This window comes from Danio rerio, chromosome 21, assembly GCF_052040795.2.
Source record: "Danio rerio strain M-AB ecotype USA chromosome 21, GRCz13ab, whole genome shotgun sequence".
Classification (NCBI taxonomy): Eukaryota; Metazoa; Chordata; class Actinopteri; order Cypriniformes; family Danionidae; genus Danio; species Danio rerio.
Window position 1 is genome coordinate 2352501 of NC_141041.1, and position 27127 is coordinate 2379627.

The 27127-nt window shown below is 39.8% G+C and overlaps 2 protein-coding genes and 1 long non-coding RNA gene across 7 annotated transcripts in view; 2 read left to right on the forward strand and 1 right to left on the reverse strand.

The window, feature by feature from the left end:
- LOC147838686 (uncharacterized) overlaps nucleotides 1-27127 on the forward strand; it is a 1589207-nt gene that overhangs the window by 262506 nt on the left and 1299574 nt on the right. The window lies entirely within an intron of this gene.
- Nucleotides 7113-8006, forward strand: LOC147838692 (uncharacterized; the record flags this gene model as incomplete). Its single annotated transcript, XM_087300565.1, has 1 exon — nucleotides 7113-8006. A coding segment is annotated over one exon (840 nt), but the record flags the coding sequence as incomplete, so codon positions are not given.
- Nucleotides 20073-27127, reverse strand: part of wdr7 (WD repeat domain 7) — a 188666-nt gene continuing 181611 nt past the window's right edge. For all 5 annotated transcript variants that reach the window (XM_087300465.1, XM_087300464.1, XM_087300463.1 and 2 more), the window contains 2 exons: nucleotides 24943-25047; nucleotides 20073-20392 (listed from right to left, as the gene is read on the reverse strand). In XM_087300465.1, coding sequence (XP_087156591.1) covers nucleotides 20189-20392; nucleotides 24943-25047 — 309 coding nt within the window. In that variant the 3' untranslated portion in view covers nucleotides 20073-20188. The remainder of the gene's footprint in view (nucleotides 20393-24942; nucleotides 25048-27127) is intronic.

The window sequence follows — 27127 nt, forward strand, 5'->3', positions numbered from 1 at the left end:
TGGCTTAGAAGCAAGATGATCGCTGGTTCAAGTCCCGGATGGATCAGTTGGCATTTCTGTGTAGAGTTTGCATGTTCTCCATGTGTTGACGTGGGTTTCCTCTCTGTGCTCCGGTTTCCCCCACAGTCCAAGCACATGCGCTATAGGGGAATTGATGAACTAAACTGGCGGTAGAGTATGGGTGTGTGAATGAGTGTGTATGGGTGTTTCCCAGTACTGGGTTGCAGCTGGAAGGGCATTTGCTGCGTAAAACATATGCTGGAATAGTTGGTGGTTCAATCCGCTGTGGCAGTATTCAGCTGCAATTTATAGGCTTGACGAATTAATAAGGTTTACACGGCAAGTTAGGATAGTTAGGAAAGCATTTGTTGTTTGTTCTCTAGACAATCAAAATAATTACATCCACATTAGTTTATCCTATTTTAATATACATATATACACTCACCACTTTATTAGGTACACCTTACTAGTACCGGGTTGGACCCCTTTTTTCTTCAGAGCTGCCTTAATCCTTCATGGCAGAGATTCAACAAGATACTGGAAATATTCCTCAGAGATTTTGCTCCATATTGTCATGATAGCATCACACAGTTGCTGCAGATTTGTCGGCTGCACATCCATGATGCCAATCTCCCGTTCCACCACATCCCAAAGCTGCTCTATTGGATTGAGCTCTGGTGACTGTGGAGGCCATTTGAGTGCAGTGAACTCTTTGTCATGTTCAAGAAACCAGTCTGAGATGATTCACGCTTTATGACATGGTGCGTTATCCTGCTGGAAGTAGCCATCAGAAGATGGAGACACTGTGCTCATAAAGGGATGGACATGGTCAGCAGCAATACTCAGGTAGGCTGTGGCGATGATGCTCAATTAGTACTAATGGACCCAAAGTGTGCCAAGAAAATCTCCCCCACACCATTACACCACCACCACCAGCCTGAACCGCTGATACAAGGCAGGATGGATCCATGCTTTCATGTTGTTGATGCCAAATTCTGAGCCGAGCATCTGAATGTGTCAGCAGAAATGGAGACTCATCAGAGCAGCAACGTTTCTCCAATCTTCTATTGTCCAGTTTTGGTGAGTCTGTGTGAATTGTAGCCTCAGTTTCCTGTTCTTAGCTGACAGGAGCGGCACCCGGTGTGGTCTTCTGCTGCTGTAGCCCATCCGCCTCAAGGTTGGATGTGTTGTGTGTTCAGAGATGCTCTTCTGCAGAGCTCGGTTGTAGCGAGTGCTTATTTGAGTTACTGTTGCCTTTCTATCAGCTGGAACCAGTCTGGCCATTCTCCTCTGACCTCTGGCATCAACAAGGCATTTGCGCCCACAGAACTGCCGCTCACTGGATATTTCCTCTTTGTCGGAACATTCTCTGTAAACCCTAGAGATGGTTGTGCGTGAAAATCCCAGCAGATCAGCAGTTTCTGAAATACTCAGAGCAGCCTGTCTGACAGCAACAACCATGCCACGTTCAAAGTCACTTAAATCCTCTTTCTTCCCCATTCTGATGCTCTGTTTGAACTGCAGCAGATCGTCTTGACCATGTCTACATGCCTAAATGCATTGAGCTGCTGCCCTGTGATTGGCTGATTAGAAATCTGAGTTGACAAGCAGTTGGACAGGTGTACCTAATAAAGTGGCCGGTGAGTGTATATAACTAGCCTAGCAATATTAACCTAAAAACTGTTTTTTTTTCCCAACCAAACTAAAAGAAATTCTTTCCAGAATAAAAATCTAAAAGCAAATACTGTGTGGAATATAATTTGCTCTGTTAAACATTACTTGTGAAATACTTGAAAAAGAATAAACATTTTACAGTCGGGTGAATAATTTTCCCTTTAACTGTATATAATAATAAAAGAAATTGGATAAATATTATGGATATTTTATTATTATATTATAATGAATATTATTCCTGATGATACATTGTCCATAACACTAATACTGTATATGTAGTCAGTGCATATAATAAACAGTGCATCCCTAAACTCCATTATTTTCCACGCACGCACACACATACACAGGCATGTCAGTACTGGGTGGCCTTGGTTGAAGTCTGTTAGGGGAGGGGCTTGTATGCTAATTATAGTGACCCCACGCGTGGAGGTCACGCCCCTACCAGAGGGGGCACTAACTAAATGATTGAGCTCCGCCTTCTGCTCTCAGAGACATCATCTCAGCTGCATCACACACACACACACACACAGAGAGAGAGAGATTGAAAGAAAGAAAGAGAAGGACAAAACACACATTTAGACTTGAACATTTCCACAAGAACTCAAACACAGAGAGAGACAAAACACACATTCATACACACTTAAACTTAAGCATTTCCACATAAGAGTCAGTGAAAGCTGCTGCAGGTCAGTGTGTGTTTTAATCCCTGTGAAAGCCTTGTTGTTTCCCCTGACCAGTGCACACAAATCTTGGTCCCTGAGGTCATGACCTCTGACCTCACTCCACTGTATCCCATCACAAAAATCAAATGACCCCAATAATGCAAATACACATTTCAGGACGCATCATGATAACATACTGTGAGGGACAGAGATTAACATACACTTATCATCAAGCTTTTATTACGCCAATAAAGTCATGTCTGAGAGAGATAGATAGATAGATAGAGAGATAGAGAGATGGATGGATGGATGGATGGATGGATGGATGGATGGATAGATGATGATAGATAGATAGATAGATAGATAGATAGATAGATAGATAGATAGATGATAGATAGATAGATAGATAGATAGATAGATAGATAGATAGATAGATAGATAGACTGAACAACAGATAGATGGATGGATGGATGGACTGACGGACAGATAGACAGACGGACGGAGGGATGGATGGATGGATGGATCGAATGATAGACCGATAGATAGACGGATAGATAGATGGATGGATGGATGGATGGATGGATGAATGGATGGATGGAATGATAGACCGATAGATAGACGGATAGATAGATGGATGGATGGATGGATAGACAGAATGATAGACAGAATGACAGATATATGAATGGGCAGACAGATAGACAGAATGATAGAACAAACGATAGATAGATAGATAGATGGATGGACGGATGGATAGATAGATAGATAGATAGATAGATAGATAGATAGATAGATAGATAGATAGATAGATAGATAGATAGATAGATAGATAGATAGATAGATAGATAGATAGATAGATGGACGGATAGATAGATAGATAGATAGATAGATAGATAGATAGATAGATAGATAGATAGATAGATAGATAGATAGATAGATAGATAGATAGATAGATAGATAGATAGATAGATAGATAGACTGAACAACAGATAGATGGATGGATGGATGGACTGACGGACAGATAGACAGACGGACGGAGGGATGGATGGATGGATAGATGGATGGATGGATCGAATGATAGACCGATAGATAGATAGATGGATGGATGGATCGAATGATAGACCGATAGATAGATAGATGGATGGATGGATGGATGGATGGATGAATGGATGAAATGATAGACCGATAGATAGATGGATAGATAGATGGATGGATGGATGGATAGACAGAATGATAGACAGAACGACAGATATATGGATGGGCAGATAGACAGAATGATAGAACAAACGATAGATAGATAGATAGATAGATAGATAGATAGATAGATAGATAGATGGATGGATGGATGGATGGATGGATGGATGGATGGATGGATGGATGGATGGATGGATGGATGGATGGATGGATGGATGGATGGACGGACGGACGGACGGACGGACGGACGGACGGACGGACGGACGGACGGACGGACGGACGGACGGACGGACGGACGGATGGAATGATAGAGCGATAGATAAACAGATAGATAGATGGATGGATGGATCAAATAATAGACCGATAGATAGACGGATGGACGGATGGATGGATGGATAGACAGAATGGTAGACAGAACAACAGATAGATGGATGGACTGACAGATAGACAGAATGATAGAGCAAACGATAGATAGATGGATGGATGGATGGACGGACGGACAGATAGACAGACAGACGGAGGGATGGATAGATAGATGGATGGATGGATGGATGGAATGATAGACCGATAGATAGACCGATATATAGACAGATAGATAGATGGATGGATGGATGGATGGATCGAATAATAGACAGATAGATAGACGGATAGATAGATGGATGGACTGACAGATAGACAAAATGATAGAACAAACGATAGATAGATGAATGGATGGACGGACGGACAGATAGACAGACAGACGGACGGAGGGATGGATGGATGGATCAAATGATAGACCGATAGATAGATAGATAGATAGATAGATAGATAGATAGATAGATAGATAGATAGATAGATAGATAGATAGATAGATAGATAGATAGATAGATAGATAGATAGATAAATAGATAGATAGATAGATAGATAGATGCACGGACAGACAGAATGATTGACTGAACGATAGGTAGATGGACATAGAAAATTTAATAGATTTTATGTAAAATACATTCATTTTGGTATATTTACATTATAATGATTTTCAATATTGTGTAATCTATATTTAAATGCAGTAATATCTCATATATGGGTCATCTATGCGCATTTAACAGAATCATAAATTAAAATATAGCTTCAAAAATATTAGTTTACCATCTTGTTGTTAAGGATGCTCATAATGCGTCTAATAAATAAAGAAGCCTCTTCAGGCCAGGCAATCTGGCATCCTATTGGCTTGAACCTTTCGCCAAAGCATTGGTAATGGCAGTTTTAAAACGCCAAGCTGTCGCTTCAGTGACTTTTACTATTTTGCAGGCGCACTCAGGTCGTTAAAGATCCTTTCAGTGGCCAAATAGGATTACAGACTGCTTTAAAGCTGCGAGCGACATCTGCCAGTCATAAAGCCTGTTCTCCATGTGCGCCCTGAGCCCCCGCTGCTGCACTGACCACAGCATCAAAGAGACAAGACAAAAACACTGCGCAAACATCTGCTGGACATATCGGCATTCCTCTCGACACACTGTTTAACTGCAGTATAGAGCGAGTCCAGCTGCTACACGAGCATCTCAGACAACACACACACACACACACACACACTCCACCTGAGCGCTCAAGCCCAAATTCAGGATAAAAGAAAAAAACATGCACCGGAAAACACAGATTTTGGCTCATTTCAGCATTTAAATCTCACCATTCTGAGGTTTTGATTCAGCGTTTACATCTTGTTATTCTGAATTCTGATGCATTTAAAACACATATTTACACTTTCTCTTCTACAACTTCGCTTTTAGGTTCACGTTTCATTATTTTGTTTTAAAAATCTTGTAAATTATTATTTTTTTTATGATAATTTATTTATTTATAATTTAGTTTTGGGTTTGAAATAAAATAATAAAATAATAATATTAATAAATAACAACAATTTAATACTAAAGATAACAAAAGTTGGCAAAATTGCTTTTATTAATGCATTCACATATTGCAGTAATCCATATGAATTACATATAATAATATGAATGTTACACACACACACATTTATATAACATACAATACAGTATTTGTATTGCTATTTTTGATATAAATATATATATACACACACACACACACATATATATATATATATGTCTACTTATTTATCCATCCATCTATTCATCCGTCCATCTATCTATCTACATATAGTTGTTTTATATAGTATTTGTATTGCTATATTTTGCATATACTTTCTATCTATCTATCTATCTATCTACCTATCTATCTACCTATCTATCTACCTATCTATCTATCTATCTACCTATCTATCTACCTATCTATCTACCTATCTATCTACCTATCTATCTATCTATCTACCTATCTATCTACCTATCTATCTACCTATCTATCTATCTATCTATCTATCTATCTATCTATCTATCTATCTATCTATCTATCTATCTATCTATCTATCTATCTATCTATCTATCTATCTATCTATCTATCTATCTATCTATCTATCTATCCATCCATCCATCCATCCATCCATCCATCCATCCATCCATCTATCTATCTATCTATCTACCTATCTATCTATCTATCTATCTATCTATCTATCTATCTATCTATCTATCTATCTATCTATCTATCTATCCTTCCATCCATCTATCTATCCTTCCATCCATCCATCATCTATCTATCTATCTATCTATCTATCTATCTATCTATCTATCTATCTATCTATCTATCTATCTATCTATCTATCTATCTATCTATCTATCTATCTATCTATCTATCTATCTATCTGTCCGTCTATCTATCTATCTATCTATCTATCTATCTATCTATCTATCTATCTATCTATCTATCTATCTATCTGTCCATCCATCCATCCGTCCGTCCGTCCATCTATATGTATATCTGTCTATCCGTCTATCTATCTATCTATCTATCTATCTATCTATCTATCTATCTATCTATCTATCTATCTATCTATCTATCTATCTATCTATCTATCTATCTATCTATCTATCTATCTATCTGTCCGTCTATCTATCTATCTATCTATCTATCTATCTATCTATCTATCTATCTATCTATCTATCTATCTATCTATCTATCTATCTATCTATCTATCCTTCCATCCATCTATCTATCCTTCCATCCATCCATCATCTATCTATCTATCTATCTATCTATCTATCTATCTATCTATCTATCTATCTATCTATCTATCTATCTATCTATCTATCTATCTATCTATCTATCTATCTATCTATCTATCTATCCTTCCATCCATCTATCTATCTATCTATCTATCTATCTATCTATCTATCTATCTATCTATCTATCTATCTATCTATCTATCTATCTATCTATCTATCTATCTATCTATCTATCTATCTACCTATCTATCTATCTATCTATCTATCTATCTATCTATCTATCTATCTATCTATCTATCTATCTATCTATCTATCTATCTATAAAAAGTTATCCATCCATCCGTCCGTCCATCTATCTGTATATCTGTCTATCCGTCTATCTATCCGTCTATCTATCTATCTATCTATCTATCTATCTATCTATCTATCTATCTATCTATCTATCTATCTATCTATCTATATATCTATCTATCTATCTATCTATCTATCTGTCCGTCTATCTATCTATCTATCTATCTATCTATCTATCTATCTATCTATCTATCTATCTATCTATCTATCTATCTATCTATCTATCTATCTATCTATCTATCTATCTATCTATCTATCTATCTATCTATCTATCTATCTATCTATCTGTCCGTCTATCTATCTATCTATCTATCTATCTATCTATCTATCTATCTATCTATCTATCTATCTATCTATCTATCTATCTATCTATCTATCTATCTATCTATCTATCTATCTATCTATCTGTCCATCCATCCATCCGTCCGTCCGTCCATCTATATGTATATCTGTCTATCCGTCTATCTATCTATCTATCTATCTATCTATCTATCTATCTATCTATCTATCTATCTATCTATCTATCTATCTATCTATCTATCTATCTATCTATCTATCTATCTGTCCGTCTATCTATCTATCTATCTATCTATCTATCTATCTATCTATCTATCTATCTATCTATCTATCTATCTATCTATCTATCTATCTATCTATCTATCTATCTATCTATCTATCTATCTATCTATCTATCTGTCCGTCCATCCATCCATCCGTCCGTCCGTCCATCTATATGTATATCTGTCTATCCGTCTATCTATCTATCTATCTATCTATCTATCTATCTATCTATCTATCTATCTATCTATCTATCTATCTATCTATCTATCTATCTATCTATCTATCTATCTATCTATCTATCTATCTATCTATCTATCCGTCTATCTATCTGTCTATCTATCTATCTATTTACATATCTATCTATCTGTCTGTCCATCCATCTAATTTATTTCTTATTTCTTAATTTTGAATGAAGCAAACACAAGTGAAGGCATGCTAACACACACACACACACAAAACATCTTTGTTTGTGTTCGGGCAGCAGAAATGCATTGTTTGCAGCCCCCTAGAGATCAAGTCAGGTCTTTTCATCCACATGCAAACACACACAGTCAGTTTGCCATCTGCTACCACACACACACTCTCACACACACACCCAAATACACACACGCACGCACGCACGCACACTATGTAAAAGCAAACCTCCTCAGCAGTGGAGCTCTCAGCATCAGCACCATCACCATGGCGACCGCAGCATCTTTCTCTTGAAAAATGACCCGGCGGCACCTGAAGAAGAGGAAGCGGGTCAGAAGACGAGCGGCGCCATCGATCGCCCCTTTCTGGACTGTAAAATGGTTTGGGGGGAAGAGCGGTGAGAAATGAACGCCAGGCATGAAGGTCAAAGGTCACCGTCACCTTGAGAGATGATGCAGCGCTCGGCTGATTGGACGACTGAAGCGGAGCCTCTGGACACTGACCATCACACACATACACATACACACACTCTGACCAGCACTGGGTTCTTCAGCTGAAACACACCCTGACACAAAACAACACAAAGGCAATGCACACGCACACACACAAACACACACTCACTGGCATGTTACAGACTCTAACACACACAAAGACAAACTCAAACATACAATACACACACTCACAGAGATGCTACACTTACAAACACAACCAACAGAAAGACACACTCTCGCATACAAACAATGCACACACACACACACACACACACAAACAACAAAGACACTTGCAAACAAAAACCATACACACACACACTCAGACATGCTACACATTCAATACACACACACACAACATAACTCTCTCACACTTTCACACACAAACATTACACACACTTAGACATGCTACACACTCAATACACACACACACACATACAACATAACTCCGTCACACTTTCACTCAAACATTATACACACACATTTAGACATGCTACACACTCAACATAACTCTCTCACACTTTCACACACAAACATTACACACACACACTCAGACATGCTACACACTCAATACACACACACATGGTACACTCTCACAAAAAATATAACTCTTTCACACACAAACATTACACACACTCAGACATGCTACACACTCACAAACAACATAGACACTTGCAAACAAACACACACTCAAACATGCTACACACTCACAAACAACACACACACACACACACACACACTGACACAAACAGCTCAGACAAACACTTCCTCAAACAAACAATGCACACACACACACTATCCTACATGCTACACACAAACAACCAACATAGACACACTCTCGCACACAAACAATACACACACACAAAGACAAACACTCTCACATACAAACAACACACACTCACAGACATGCAACACACTCAGAAACATAGATACACTCTTGCATACAAACAGTACACACACACACAGACACACTCACAAACACAAACAGCATAATGACACACTCTCGCATGCAAACAACACACACACACACACACCAACACTGATACAAAGAACACAAAGACAAACACTCCCTCAAACACAAACAATGCACACACAAACAACAAAGACACCCTGACATACAAACAATAAACACACACAGACATGCTACACGCTCACAAAAAACACAGACACACTGTCGCACATAAACAATACACTCACACACGTGCGCACAAACTACACACTCGAGTTAATTTGAACTAGATCAACAAGTGCAGAAAAGGTTAATGACTCCATTTGTAGAAACTGGCAGCAGTGACACATTACAGTAATGAACACACACACACACACACACACACACACACACACACACACACACACACACACACACACACACACACACACACACACACACACACACACACACTAGTTCTTTAAGTGGGGGATTAAACACCAGAAGCAGTGTTTTTTGGAGACTATATGTTACACATAGGCGTGTGCGCTGTCCCGAACTTCATATTCATCTGCAGATTCTGAAATATTAAATACTGAATATCATGTTAATTCAATATTGAACTCAAAACACTGTTTATGAGATATCTGAGCATACTAAACTACTATATAAGCAGTGGCGCAAAAAGGGGGTATGCAGTATATGCGGCGCATAGGGGCGTTAAAAATTTTATGTTAAAAATGTTTAATTAGCATTTTATACGCGTATAATATTGTATTTTATTAAATTAAAAAATCATTTAACCACCCACCCCCCCACCCCCATTTTTTATACCATATACATGTTTTTATGAATTTATTATGTATCATATTGATTCATCAGGACTTTTGGTAACTTCTTAGCTCAAAACTATTTTAATTTTAGCTACAAACAAAGTTATAACATTTCAATTAAATAGAACATTTGTTTGTTTCTGTTTTTTTCTTTTTTACACTAAACATTTGACAGTCTTTTTTATTTAACTTTTAGTAGTTTCAGTCAATTGTTCTTGCAGAGACAGACCTTACACTTCTCACAGTATGCATGTGAGAAGTAATTGCAATCTTCTTTTGCCCTTTAGGACTCCCATGTCTATCATTTTGTTTTGACAAATGTAGTACAAAAAGTCCAAAAGCAAGGCTAGTCAAGGTGATATAATCATTTAGTGAGGGAAAATTAAATTGAGAAGAAATTTGGGGTGGTATGAGATTCATTTCTTTGCGACTTAACATGCTTAATGTAATTATATCTTTTACTTCATACTATTTCAGTTGTGTTCAGAACTGCGAAACTGTATTTTTTGAAGCATATTGATATCTTTATGAAAAAATATCTTTAATTTATTGATGGAAATATTTTCCACATTTTATCACTTGCCTGTTATAAAATATAGTTAGATTGAAGGGGGGCGCGCAAAAGTTGAAGCCGCATACCCATCAGCAAATGTGCAGTTGCGCCCCTGTATATAAGCATACTAATGACCGAACATTTGAGTGCAGGACACTACATTATACAATTAATATAATACATATGAATCATATTTAATACAATCATCTTTCATCCTACATGTCTTGCATTGTTCACATTAAAGAGCGAGTGTGCAAATGAAAAGAGCAGCAGTTCTGAGAGTATAGAATATTCAGCCTTAAGCTACTAAACACTCGCACACAGTGTCTGTCATTAGTGTGTGTGTGTGTGTGTGTGTGTGTGTGTGTGTGTGTGTGTGTGTGTGTGTGTGTGTAGCGATTGATTTTTCCCCTCTGTGCTGACATACAGTTGGAGCAGGGGAGCAGAAATACAAAGTGGAAGGTCAGAGGTCGTGCTGGACTCCATATTAGTGTCCATCCGCTGTTCCCAGACACGAGTGTCTGTCGTCCTGCAGAGCATTCTGGGTCAGAGATCACATGAACCTGACAGTCAGATCTCTACATACTGTACGGCCCTGCTGCATTCACATGCTCACAACACCTTCACAACCTAATCGCAACCACTTATCCCCTTAAAACAACACCACAACCTGAACGCAACATTCTAACAACACTAACAATCTCATAACAAAACCTGTCCACTTCATAGCAACATTTTAACAACCGTATTTCATTGCCTTTACAACCTCAAAGCAACACCTCAGCAACCTTACTGCAACACCTGACACCCTTATGCCCTAATAGCAACATACTAACAAATTCATAGCAGCCTCTTATCTCCTTAACCTCATAGCAACACCCTAACCACAACACCTTAACACTCTCATAACACTCAAACAACTTCACAGCAACACCTTAACAACCTTGTAGCAATGCCTTTACAACCTCATAGCAACCTTTTTGCAACACTCTAACAACCTCATTGCAGTCCCTTTACCTAAAAGAAACACCCTAACAACCTAATAGCAGTGCTTTTACCTAAAATAAACACCCTAACAACCTCATAACAATGGCTGTACCTCATAGCAACCCCTTAACAATGTCATGGCAATGGCTTTACCTTATAGAAACACCGTAACAACCTCATAGCAGTGACTTTACCTAATAGAAACACCCTAACAACCTCATAGCAATGGCTTCCCCTCATAGCAACACCCTAACAACCTCATAGCAATGGCTTCCCCTCATAGTAACACCCTAACAACCTCATAGCAATGGCTTTACCTCATAGCAACCCCTTAACAATGTCATGGCAATGGCTTTACCTCATACCAACACCCTAACAACCTCATTGCAGTCCCTTTACCTCATAGAAACACCCTAACAACCTCATAGCAGTGACTTTACCTAATAGCAACACCCCAAAACCTCATAACAATGGCTTGCCCTCATAGCAACACCTTAACAACCTCATAGCAATGGCTTTACCTCAATGCAACACCCCAACAACCTCATAACAATGCTTTACTTCATAGCAACACCTTAACAATGTCATGGCAATGGCTTTACCTCATACCAACACCCTAACAACCTCATTGCAGTCCCTTTACCTAAATGAAATACCCTAACAACCTCATAGCAGTGCTTTTACCTCATAGCAACAACCTAACAACCTCATAACAATGGCTTTACCTCATAGCAACCCCTTAACAATGTCATGGCAATGGCTTTACCTCATAGCAACACCCTAACAACCTCATAGCAGTGACTTTACCTAATAGAAACACCCTAACAACCTCATAACAATGGCTTCCCCTCATAGCAACACCCTAACAACCTCATAGCAATGGCTTTACTTCATAGCAACACATTAACAATGTCATGGCAATGGCTTTACCAACCTCATTGCAGTCCCTTTACCTAAAAGAAACACCCTAACAACCTCATAGCAGTGCCTTTACCTCATAGCAACACCCTAACAACCTCATAACAATGGCTTTACCTCATAGCAACACCCTAACAACCTTATAGCAGAGCAGTTTATCTCATAGCAACACCCAAACACCCTCAGAGCAGTGCCTTTAACTCATAGCAACACCCTAACAACCTCATAGCAAAGCACTTACCTCATAGCAACAGCTTTAACTCAATGCAACACCATAACAACCTCATACTGTAGCAATGCCCTAACAAGGGCAAAGCTGCATCAGAGAATGCAAAAATCTAATTAAGATGCAAAATAAAGCACATGAATTAAACAAACATGTTAATTAAACCACAGATTAATGAGTCAGGCTTAATTGGACACAGCAGCCGTAAGATATTGACATTATTTTCTCCAGTGGGAGATGAACTGCAATTAATAATGATTGGACCTGTGGGGCAATTTTTTTTCTGCCTTCCTAAATACTCAGCAATGACAAAACAAGAGCTGAGCCTTTAGTGTTTCAAACCAGCACACCAGATCAGCATTAAACTAGAGACGAGAAGAAGAAACCAATTATCCAATAGCTGAGAAAATATAGGAATAAATAAACATTACATATTAAATTAATAAATACATAAACAGCATAAAATGTAATTCTAAACGTCTGAAATGTATTCATCATGCGCATATAAATGAGTTGTTGATAACGGCTAAAAAGCTAAATTAATAAATAACAAGTTTTAAAAAAATGCAACAATGCTGTTATATCAACATTTAATATCTACTAAAAACCTAAACTAATGCATATCAAATTAAAAAAATGCAACACAATGCTGTTAATAACAAAAAATATTAGATAATTAAATGTTTGCATTTGAGCTGTTGATTTTGGCAATACAAATGATTGCTTGAAATGCTTTCATTATTAATGTTTTACATTTGCATTAAAAACAAAACTATATGCTAACAAATCCTATATATAAACCTGAAGTGGATCACAACCTTTTACTAAACTTGTCCTAAATCTTCAACTAACACCCACTCTTGTCTAGGGACAATTAAAATATATATATTTTGATCCACTTCAAATGTTGACCACTATGGGGAATAAAGAGGATTTGATTGCTGGTCTATTTCAGAAACTGCTGATCTACTGGGATTTTCACGCATAACCATCTCTAGGGTTTACAGAGAATGGTCTGACGAAGAGGAAATATCCAGTAAGCGGCAGTTCTGTGGGTGCAAATGCCTTGTTGATGCCAGAGGTCAGAGGAGAATGGCCAGACTGGTTCCAGCTGATAGAAAGGCAACAGTAACTCAAATAAGCACTCGCTACAACCGAGCTCTGCAGAAGAGCATCTCTGAACACACAACACGTCCAACCTTGAGGAGGATGGGCTACAGCAGCAGAAGACCACACCGGGTGCCGCTCCTGTCAGCTAAGAACAGGAAACTGAGGCTACAATTCACACAGACTCACCAAAACTGGACAATAGAAGATTGGAGAAACGTTGCTGCTCTGATGAGTCTCCATTTCTGCTGACACATTCAGATGCTCGGCTCACAATTTGGCATCAACAACATGAAAGCATGGATCCATCCTGCCTTGTATCAGCGGTTCAGGCTGATGGTGGTGGTGTAATGGTGTGGGGGGGATTTTCTTGGCACACTTTGGGTCCATTAGTACCAATTGAGCATCAACGCCACAGCCTACCTGAGTATTGCTGCCGACCATGTCCATCCCTTTATGAGCACAGTGTCTCCATCTTCTGATGACTACTTCCAGCAGGATAACGCAGCATGTCATAAAGCGTGAATCATCTCAGACTGGTTTCTTGAACATGACGATGAGTTCACTGTACTCAAATGGCCTCCACAGTCACCAGAGCTCAATCCAATAGAGCAGCTTTGGGATGTGGTGGAACGGGAGATTGGCATCATGGATGTGCAGCCGACAAATCTGCAGCAACTGTGTGATGCTATCATGTCAATATGGAGCAAAATCTCTGAGGAATATTTCCAGTATCTTGTTGAATCGACGCCATGATGGATTACGGCAGCTCTGCAGTCAAAGGGGGTCCAACCTGGTACTAGTAAGGTGTACCTAATAAAGTGGCCAGTGAGTGTGTATATTAAAATAAGATCAACTATTCTCTGCAGGCCGCTGAAATTGGCCCAAAAAAGTTAATTAATAATACATTGACGTTTTCTTTGCTGTTAATGATGCTTGCCTAAATTCTGGACTCCAAACTGAGCAGAGTTCTCGGATTGATCATCAGATCATTAACTGCTGCTGAATTTCAGTGAACTCAAACCTCATTGACTGTCCTGATCTTGATCTTCGTCATCATCATCCTCATCTCTCTCAGACTTGCTAATGAGCGGCTGAGCTGAAGCCCATTCCTCATCTGGGCTTGTATTTTCACACTTAAAATGATGAATCCTCGCGCAGCGCTGATAATAGGCCTAATATTTCACAGTGAGAGGGTTTGTGAGGACGTGCATCTGTTCCGCCGATCTATAAAGCGCCGTCCACAGCCAAACCCTGAGAGGAATCAAACCTGCAGCAAAAGGCCTGGAAATAGAAACGGTATTTATTTGGAGAGAGAAAAGCAGATTAGCGCAGACAGGAGAGCGTTTCTCTGGACTCCAGGAAAGACCTGCTCTCTATTACTGCACTGACGCTCGGCTCACATGATGGACAAAACACAACACACACGTCCCTGTGGACCAATTCACCAAATCAGGGACGCGCTTTTGGGGGTTTAAACCTGCAATGCAGGCCGGCTTTCTGCTGTTACCTGTCAACAAACAAACTAAATAAATGAATAAACATGCATCCGCATCTAAAATGACTTTCATAAGTGGAACAAAACAATAAAATTAAATAGAGAAAAAGGTCAGCTTGAGAAAGAAAAACGTGATTTATTTACAGTGGCTATGGAAAGTATTCTGATGCCCTTAAATGTTTTACTCTGTTGCATTACGGCCATTTGTTGAAAGCATTATCTCCTCATTAATGTCCACACAGCACTCCATAATGACAGAAAAGCACACGATGTTTGCAGATTTATTAAAGAGGAAAAACTGAAATATCACATGGTCATGAGCATTCAGAGCCTCTGCTGTGACCCTCATATTTTTACCTCAGGCGCTGTCCATTTCTTCTGTTCATGCATGTAGTTCAGCTGCAGGGACAGGACAGACTGAAAAAGACTTTAGCAAGTGAATAAATATATTTAAATACCACAAAATGTTTTACTATTAACACCTGTGATATTAATATACACTCACTGGCCACTTTATTAGGTACACCTGCCAAACTGTTCGTTAACACACATTTCAATTTAGCCAATCACATGGCAGCAACTTAATACAATTAGGTGTGTAGGCATGGTCAAAACGATCCGCTGCAGTTGAAAGCAAGCATCAGAATGGGGAAGAAAGGTGATTTAATTACTGGACTTTTTCAGAACCTGCTGATCTACTGGGATTTTCACGCACAACCATCTCTAGGGTTTACAGAGAATGCTCCGACTAAGAGGAAATATCCAGTGAGCGGCAGTTCTGTGGGCGCAAAGGCCTTGTTGATGGTCAGAGGAGAATGGCCAGACTGGTTCCAGCTGATAGAAAGGCAACAGTAACTCAAATAAGCACTCGTTACAACCGAGCTCTGCAGAAGAGCATCTCTGAACACACAACACGTCCAACCTTGAGGCGGATGGGCTACAGCAGCAGAAGAGCACACCGGGTGCCGCTCCTGTCAGCTAAGAACAGGAAACTGAGGCTACAATTCACACAGACTCACCAAAACTGGACAATAGAAGATTGGAGAAACGTTGCTGCTCTGATGAGTCTCCATTTCTGCTGACACATTCAGGTGGTCGGCTCAGAATTTGGCAGCCGACAAATCTGCAGCAACTCTGTGATGCTATAATGTCAATATGGAGCAAAATCTCTGAGGATTATTTCCAGTATCTTGTTGAATCGACGCCATGAAGGATTTAGGCAGTTCTGAAGGCAAAAGGGGACAAACCGTGTACCTAATAAAGTGGCCAGTAAGTGTATAATCAATATTTTATAAATAATATCAATATACTCACAAAAAATGTTTGAAAAATGAAAAGTAAACAAAATACAGTTCTGAGAAGTTTTCATATCTTCAAAAAAGTAAAACAATTATATATAAAACAAATACAATATAAAAAGCTAAATAAATAAATACAAAAATGCATTAACATTTTGGATTCTGAACATTAATTTCTGAATAAAACAACAGCATATAAATATAAAAAATATAGCAATATAAAAATGACAATAAAAAAATCATACAATACCTGTGCCAAAGATCTGAGTTCATATCAATGTTTAGTGTACAGAATAATGTGCAAACCTTACTGCATTAATATATATATATATATATATAATCTGGCATGACGCATGCGTGTGTGTGAATACGACACAAACACACACTGATGATTCTCACATTTACCTTTATTAACACAATTACACAACAAGATTCATGATTCCCATTGGTTTTCCAGTAACAGCAGTAAAGCACAGCTTGATATAGTGAATGTTGTACCGTTATTTCACACACACACACACACACACACACACACACACACACACACACACACACACACACACACACACATTCGCCTCCACACACACAGACAACTGTTGGTTTGATGATCTGAAACTACACGACTTGATCGCTTCACATTTAATCAACAGCTAAAGCATCTATTTTCATTTACATGTCATGATGGAGCGGAGTCTGAACAACTGCATACAGCAGAGAGAGAGGTGTGTGTGTGTGTGTGTGTGTGGGGGGGGGGTGTTACTAATATATGCAGGAAAAATCAATGTTCTTATGATCTGAACTTTGCATCAGTTCACAGAACGTTCAAGGACTTTTACATTATTATAAACACACACACACACACACACTGTACTGCACCACTCATGTACACTCATACATATATACACACACACCCATTAATACACACATACATACCACTCATTATTCTCAAACACACAAACTAGATCGCACACTCTCGCATATAATTCACGCATGCTTGCAGATACACACACGTGCACACAAATATGTCCAGACACACACACTCGCGCACATTAAAATACACACATACATGCACTTACACTGAAACACACACACACACACACACACCCACATGCATGCCCACAACCGCGCACACATACCACTCGTACTCTCATACACACACACACACTGTACTGCACCACTCATGTACACTCATACACACACACCCATAAATACAAACATACCACTCATGTATTCTTAAACACACACACACACACACAAAATGACCATCGCACACACATATACATGTACACACACACCCATATTGATGTACATGCCTGTAGTTCATTTTCCTCCGGCTTAGTCCTTTATTTATCAGGGGTCGCCACAGCGGAATGAACTGCCAACTATTCCAGCATATGTTTTACACAGCGGATGCCCTTCCAGCTGCAACCCAATACTGGGAAACACCCATACACACTCATACACTATGGATTTAGCTCATCAGTACTCCTATAGCGCATGTGTTTGGACTGTGGGGGAAACCGGAGCACCCGGAGGAAACCCACGCCAACACAGGGAGAACATGCAAACTCTACACAGAAATGCTGATTTAGCCAGGGCTCGAACCAGCGACCTTCTTGCTGTGAGGCGATTTAATTACCCATTTTATACAAGTATATAAGTGAACAGTGTTTTCAGTGCAGTAGCAGATTTACAGTGTGCTACAGTAAAGGCGTCTCTATAATGTAGTCCTCTATTGGTGTGTGTGTGTACATGTTTTTGTGACATATCAGGACACAATCTGTATAATGACATGGGTATGACACAGCTATTACAAAAAGGAGGTGAAATATAAGGACATTGGTGACGTCCTCATTTCTCAAAATGCTTATAAACCCTACAGGATGAGTTTAATCAGGGAGTAAAGCTGCACACTGTCTCCTGTGATGGTTGGGTTTAGGGGTGGGGTGAGGGCATTACAATATACGCTTTGGACTGTATAAAATGAATGGAAACCTTTGTAATGTCCCCACTTTTCACAAAAACAAACATGTGTGTGTGTGTTTGTGTGTGTGTGTGTGTGTGAGAGAGAGAGAGAGAGAGTTTGCAGAAGTCACTGTGGGAAAAGCGCACACAACCGTATTCAGTGCCAAAGACGTCACACACTAACCAACAACTCACAAACACGCAAACGTTACACGACTACTGTACACCACGAGCGCAAATAAACACAGAATCCCTATATTACACGATATGCTGCGAATCATCCAGTACCAGTCATTATAAATAAGCTCATTTCTGATAGTCGGCCAGGCCTGAAATGTGTGAATCTGCATGCAGTTGAAGCCTAAATTATTTTGAGTATAAATCAGATATTACCCAAGTGATGTTATACAGAGCGAGGACACTTTCAGAATAATTGCTATAATATTTTTTCATCATGTGAACGTCGTCATTTCTTTAGTCTGCCTGGAATAAAAGCAGTTTTTTAATTTTTAATACACAATTTTAGGGTCAATATTATTATTTTTTCCCCAATTGTCAACAGAACAAACCACTGTCGTCAAATAGCTCGCCTGATTAACCCTGTTAAGCCTTTTAATTCACTTTAAGCTGAATACTGGTATCTTACATGATGACTAGAACCTAAAGTTGGTTGATGAACTTTGATGTTGGCTTGAGAAAGCCAGCGTGACTACTGAAAGGCATCAGAAGGCACAGTGCCACCAATACTGCACTTCTGCTGGTGGGGGTGGGAGGGGGCATATGTGTGTGTGTGTGGGGTTGGGTGTGGTGAAGGTAACAAGATGGTGGGTGGTGAGAAGGGGGGTGTTGCAGGTAAAGAGCCAGTAAAGGCTGATTTATACATCTGCGTCAAGCATTCGCGTATGCTTTGGCACAGACTATGCGTGGACGCATTGGGCAACGATGTGTAGTCAAGCTCTGTGATTGGTTGGCTTGGTAGCTCTGACGAGTGTGGGCGGAGGTGAGTGTTTACTACTGTTGAGTCCTGTGAAGGAGCTCCAGATGGAGTCTTTTGTTTTGTGTTTTCCTCATGGGTACAGTTGTTGCATGTCCGCAGATTCACTAGAGAATTAGTTAAGGAATGATCACTAGGGAATTAGTTATTTTAAAGAATTAATCATGTTCCAGGTCAAATAATTTAGTCTTCAACTCTATCTGCATGCAGCAGGAATGATCTGATCATTTCTGTAAATCAATATTTAGCATGAATCTGATATCAATTGTGACCAAAAGCCTCACTTCCAGCACAAAACACGGCGCAAACAAATATAGTGACCTGCAGTCCTTTATCATCATAAATAATCATCAAATAAACAAACACGTTTGCAAATTGCTGAAGTAAAGTAAGGAATGAGACGAGTGTAAACGCGGTTTTCAGGCTTCTTTTACACCATGAAGCGATGCTCTTTTCCGTCGTGGGCCATCAGGATGACGTTTCGGTTGGAGGTCCAGATGAGCCGGGCCAGTTTGAGGGCGTTCTGGGATCCGGGCGACGCCGGCTGAACCGGAGGGACCTGATAGGTTTTAATGCAGCGCAGCTGAGGAGCCGAATTCAACATCCCAATGCTGCCTAACAGAGACGTGTTCATCTGAAACACACACACACACACACACACACACACACACACACACACACACACAGAAAAACACACTCAGCGGTGAGAGAGCAGCATTGTTAAACCCTCAAAACATTAACCAACAGATGAAGACAGAAGTGTGAATTTTTTCAAATGTTTCCCAAATGATGTTGAACAGATCCAGGAAATTTCCACAGTATTTCCGATAATATTTTATCTTCTTTATTTGATTTATTTCGGCTAGAATAAAAGCAGTTTTTAATATTTTTAACCCATTTTAAGGTCAATATTATTAGCCCCCCTAAGCAAGATTTGTTTTGGATTGTTTACAGCAGTGGTCCTCAACCTTGTTATCACTGCGGACCGGTCAACACTTGACAATTTTACCTTGGACCGAGTGGGTTTGGGTTCAACCGTTTTCTCATATGATGACAAGCTGATACTGCCGTCACTCTGATACAAGTTTTACTCACAGAGAAAATGACAAAGCACTGCAGTGTTTGAGTGCTCGGAGTTTGTCTGGGGTATTTAGTCTACTGAAATGTGTTTATTCCATTCAAAGTATGAAGCTGGTCAGTTAGTTCTTGTCATGTGCGCTCCCGGCATTCATTCAACTGGGTTTATCTTGAACCAGCAAGCGAGTCACGCCGCTTGCGTGCAGGCCCGGCCCTAACCAATTAAGCACCCTAGGCAAGATTTCAGGTGGCGCCCTGTCACATTGCAGTTAACTCCACTGCTAGTGTATAGTCATAAGAAACTAAATAGGGTGACATTACATGTGTTTTATTAAGGGATGTAACGGCATCAGAATTTCACAGTACTGTAACACCTCGGTATGAATGGCACGGTACGGTATTTATTGAGTAATTTACAGGAAAACAAAACTAATGAAAAGACTTGAAAATAGTGCCAAAAGTGTTTATTTACCTTAGCACTGAACATGACATACAAATCAGCCATCTATCAGTACGTTTCGAAACTTCAATTTTTCAATTTTAATAACAAAAAACTATAAAACCATGTAGAAAAAATGAAGTTTCAATTTAGTATTGTTGAAAACTCATCACATTCAACATTTATCACTCACTCACTTAGATAGAGATGGGTTTTTAAGGAAAATGATCATATAACTATAATTTGATGAAAGCTGGGGTCTCTGGGCATGTCCCCTGCAACAGAAACAACCCTTTCATTTGGGACTGAGGTTTCTGGGACAGAGAGATATGATTTAGCCAAGGTTGACCGCAGTGGGTAACGTTGTGCATTGTCTTTCCACCACTTGAGAGGACAAGCCATGAGTAAGATAGAGGTCTCTTTACGGTACAAGTCAATGTCTGCATCAATCTAACAAGTGTGCTGTGTTCTGCAGTCCCCATGACTGTTATTAGTCGTATTCCCCGACTTATATTTCACCACAGTCTGGCAGTGCCTGCATACTGTTTTTTCTTAGTCTGTCACCTTTTTTCCTTTTTCGTATCTTTTTAGAAAGAAACCGAAATGCTTCCACACATCCGATTTAAAACCCGCTTTAGGTTCGATCATTTCCAGCTCTTTTTCTTCCCCGCTACTAGCAGCACACTCCATTTCCACATTACTGGATCTGCAGTGACAACAGACCGCAAAGGATGATGGCCACGCCTGGGCTGATGGGAATTGTAGTTCCCGCTACCTCCTGTTCGCTTCATTCGGTTAAGCAAACTTTTCTCAGAAATATAGCTTTATTGAGTCATGCGCCTACGGTAATATTGAAAAACATTACTATTGCGGTATGACGGTATTTACAATATTGTTACATCCCTAGTTTTAATCTATTACTCTTCCAAAATAACATAACGCAAAATAATGAACAAAAACAAACAATTGTGGTAAAATATGCATTGAGAAGTCTTAGACCGGTCCAAAATTTATATAGTTGGTATTGATTAGTCAGTGGTGGTGGGATGATGACAGTTTTAAAAGCAGAGGCTTGGTTCTTTATTTTGATCTATAATATTCTCAAATATTTCTCACACAGAATGTTCTGAGTCGTCAAATGATGATGTCTGATCTGGGTGTTTCTGGTACTGCTCTCTCTTGGTTCTCTTCATATCTCTCAGATAGACAATTCTTCGTCTCTGTTATGGATTTTCAATAATAATAATAATAATTCCTTACATTTATATAGCGCTTTTCTGGGCACTCAAAGCGCTTTACACAGTGGGGGGAATCTCCTCATCCACCACCAGTGTGCAGCATCCACCTGGATGACGCGACGGCAGCCATTTTGCGCCAGACCGCACACCACACACCAGCTGATTGGTGGAGAGGAGACAGTGATGCAGCCAATTGAATATGGGGATGGTTAGGAGGCCATGATGGACAGAGGCCAGTGGGCAGATTTGGCCAGGATGCCGGGGTTAAACCCCTACTCTTTTTCGAAGAACATCCTGGGATTTTTAACGACCACAGAGAGTCGGGACCTCGGTTTAGCGTCTCATCCGAAAGACGGCGCTCACTGAGCAGTATAGCGTCCCCGTCACTATACTGGGGCATTAGGACCCACACAGACCGCAGGTTGGGCGCCCCCTGCTGGCCTCACTAACACCACTTCCGGCAGCAACCTAGCTTTCCCATGTGGTCTCCCATCCAGGTACTGACCGGGCGCAGCCCTGCTTAGCTTCAGTGGGCGACCATGTGAGAGTTGCAGAGAGCTAGCTGCCGGCTATACTGTCCCCCAGGGTTCTGTTCTTGGCCCACTATTGTTCTCAATACACCTAATCCCACTTGGTCTGATTCTACAACGTCACGGTCTTTAACTATCATCTTTATGCAGACGATATTCAACTGTATGTACACCTTCCTCATCCGCCTAAATTGACAATATCTCTGCTTGTGTGAAGGATATTAATGATTAGCTCACCTCAAATTCCCTGAAACTCAACATGGACAAAACTGAGATAATTTTTATTGGCTCCCCAGCAATATTTCCACCAGTTTCTCCTGTGAGATTGCTGGCTCACACATTAAAACATCTACTTCTGTAAAATAATGTAGGTGTAATCTTCGACTCCACACTCTCTTTTCAGTCTCACATTAAATCTGTCACTAAATCTGCATTCTTTCATTTACGTCGCATTTAACAACTGCGTCCCTTCATCAGTAGCAAGGATGCTGAAACTGTCATCCATGCATTTGTCTTGTCACGCATCGACTACTGTAATGCTCTTTTCATTGGTCTGCCTGCCAGCCTCATCTCCAGATTACAGTATATTCAAAACTCTGCAGCTAGAATACTCACTCATACCAAACGTTCTGCTTTTATAACCCCAATCTTGTTTGATCTCCATTGGCTCCCAGTTGCATATCGCATTAAATTCAAAATTCTCCTCCTTGCATTTTGATCCCTAAATAGCCCAGCTGCCTCCTATCTCTGCAACATGCTTGTCCTTTACACCCCAACTCGCTCTTTACATTCTGCTGACTCTGACCTTCTTGCTGTCCCTCGCTATCGCCTCTCTTCAATGGGGGGCAGATCATTTAGTGTTATTGCACCCAAAGTCTGGAACTCTCTACCCCGCTCACTCCGCTCTGCTAATAATATCTCTGAATTCAAATCCTTACTTAAGACTCACTTATTTTCTGAATGCTTCGCTTCTGATCTGCCAAACTGACCCACCTCCACTCTGCTCATTTGTCTCCTAGGTCTTGTTTGTGTAATTCCAGTTTGTTATATCTGACTTCATGTATGTTTGTTTATCTTTTTGTTGCATTCCTTGTAAAGTGTCCTTGAGCTCTGGAAAGGCGCTATTTAAATTAAATTATTATTATTATTTATTAAATCTAGGTGAAAATCATCAAATATCCTGGCGGTCGCTGGCAACCTTTAAATATATATATTTTAAAAATGCTGGCAGGGAAAGAGTTAACATTTAATGCCAGTAAACATGAGCCTGTAAAATACAAACATCTGACAAATCTGAACACGAGATGCTGCATGTAAGATAAGTGGAACACACATATATAAATATATATATATACACATATGGGAAGCTATAGAGTTCCTACACAATGAGTCAGTTAGTCTGGAAACCATCACTAACACACACACACATACACACACACACTGGTGCTCCAGAGACGGGTAGGGCTTCAGTGGTGTCAGACGGCCAGTCGCCCTCAGCCCAGCCTGGGCAAGAAAGAGACGCCTGCAGACCCTGGAGGACTCGAGAATTCATTAGCGCATGAGAACACACACACACACAACATTCAGATGGCCTGGTTTAGCCTTACAGTAATGATACCATTAGCCTGAAGACATTCTTACACACAAGACCTGATGAGGACAGACATGACTGACATCAGACGCTCACTCCACACGCTCTATTCACACTACTGGACATTACATACAGTCCAAGCCAGAATTATTCGCCCTCATAAAGGTGAATAATTTTGCCCTTTACTGCATATTACTTACCATTAATTACTTTACAGTTTCATAATCATTTAAATTACCACATTAGTCATTCTGAATCTCTAAATGATGCATAAATAATGTGTAGAGTCCAGGGATCAGAGGTCAGTACCTGCCAGAAGGAGATGTGGCTGTCTGCATTGGAGTATGTGGCCAGGTAACGTCCATCCGGTGCGAAAGAAACTGCCGTTATGGGTCCTTTATGTCCATGAATATGCTGCAGAAACACAAACAGACACATTCAGACTGCTTATATCAGTGTTTCCCAACCCTGTTCCCGAAAGCACACCAACAGTACACATTTCAGACCTCTTCCTAATCAAACAACCCTGAATCAACTCATCAGAACATTAGAAGAGACTCCAAAACCTGAAATGAATGGGTCAGATAAAGGATATGTCCAAAATATGTACAGTTGGTGTGCCTTTAGGAACAGAATTGGGTAAAGCTGACTTATATCACTGCTATAACACTTCATTAATGTACCAACAGTTCACACAGACACATTCAGACAACTTATATCAGTATTTCCCAACCCTGTTCCAGAAGGCATGCCAATAGTAAACATTTCCAACCTCTTCCTATTCAAAACACACCTCATCAGAACATTAGAAGAGACTAAAATCTGTACAGTTGGTGTGCCTTTAGGAACAGGATTGGGAAATACTGGTTTATATCATTGCTAGAACACTTTATGAATGTACCAACAATACAGACACATTCAGACAGCGTATATGAGTGTTTCCCAACTCTGTTCCTAAAGGCACAGCAACAGTACACATTTTCAACCTCTTCCTATTCAAAACACACCTCAATCAACTCATCAGAACATTAGAAGAGACTGCAAAACCTGAAATGAATGGGTCAGATAAGGGAGACGTAAAAAATAAGTACAGTTGGTGTGCCTTTAGGAACAGGACTGGGAAACACTGGGTTATATCATTGCTGTAACACTTCATTCATGTATCAACAGTTCACAAAGACACATTCAGACAGGTTTTATCAGGGTTTCCCAACCTTGGTCCTGAAGGCACACCAACAGTAAACAATTCCAACCTCTTCCTATTCAAAACACACCTCAATCAACTCATCAGAACATTAGAAGATACTTCAAAACCTGAAATGAATGGGTCAGATAAGGGAGACGTGCAAAATAAGTACTGTTGGTTTGCCTTTAGGAACAGGATTGGGAAAACAGTGGCTTATAACACTGCTATAACACTTCATTCATGCTAAACTTCCATCTCTCCTCTTGATTTTCACTGGAACACAACAGCAGCACAGCTTTCTGATTGTGTGAATCCTGGAAATATTCTTTAGTAGTTTTACATACACAAGTGCATTGTGGGATTGATATTAGTACCACCGTGTAAACTGGCAGCAGAGGGAGATTTTTCAGTGATTTGCACAAACTAATAATTGACCGCTATCTTTGATAAAACCACTTCTTGTCTTCAGAAGTCTTTTCACACTCTAATAGCAATGATTCAAGCAATGATTCAAGTAAATGATCTAAATGTGTTTATTGTATTTTTATAATCTGGGTAAGGCATAAAACAAAAAAAAAGTTCATCCAATTAAATAGAGTTGGACCGACATCTCTCATAATTCCTATAAGTAGGCGAATCTGTCTGTCAGCAAATGCAGATTTGAACAACTGCGCAGCCGTTTGTACGCAGCTCCGTTGACTGCCACGCATTTACGAGAGAGACCACACGCGCGCAATCTGTAAAAACCTGCTGAATCAAAACTTTTTAAAAACCTGAATCAATATTGGAGTTACCTTTGCACGCTGGAGAAAGGATGACGATGGCTGAGGGATTTCTCTTAGACAGGTCATGTTCTGTTTTAAAACCGTTTTAGCTTCACGCAAAGCTGATGTAACGTTAGATGTTGTTGTTACAAACGGGTCATATCTTCACAGAAGTGTTGTACAGCCACTAAAATCTTCCGATGAAAGACTGATAAGACTATTTTCAGCTTCATAAGAGACCTTTTACAGCATCTATAATGTAGATTTTAATTAGTTTAACAGCAAAACACAAGTAAATACCGCTATTCCGCCTAGTCTATATTGTTTACCATGCAACTCTAATATTTACTCTGAAATAGCATGTCAGTTTGGCTTGCACGCCGCCGGACAAGCACTAGTCGCTTTTAACACATGAGAGAGAGGGCTCTTTTGCTGTGCTCATGTTTAAGGAGGCGTGGATCTAGAAGGAAGGGGAGTGAGTGTGATTCAGAGATTTATGCTAAGCTGTTCGCATTGTGGAAGATCACCTACTGCACCTTAAAGT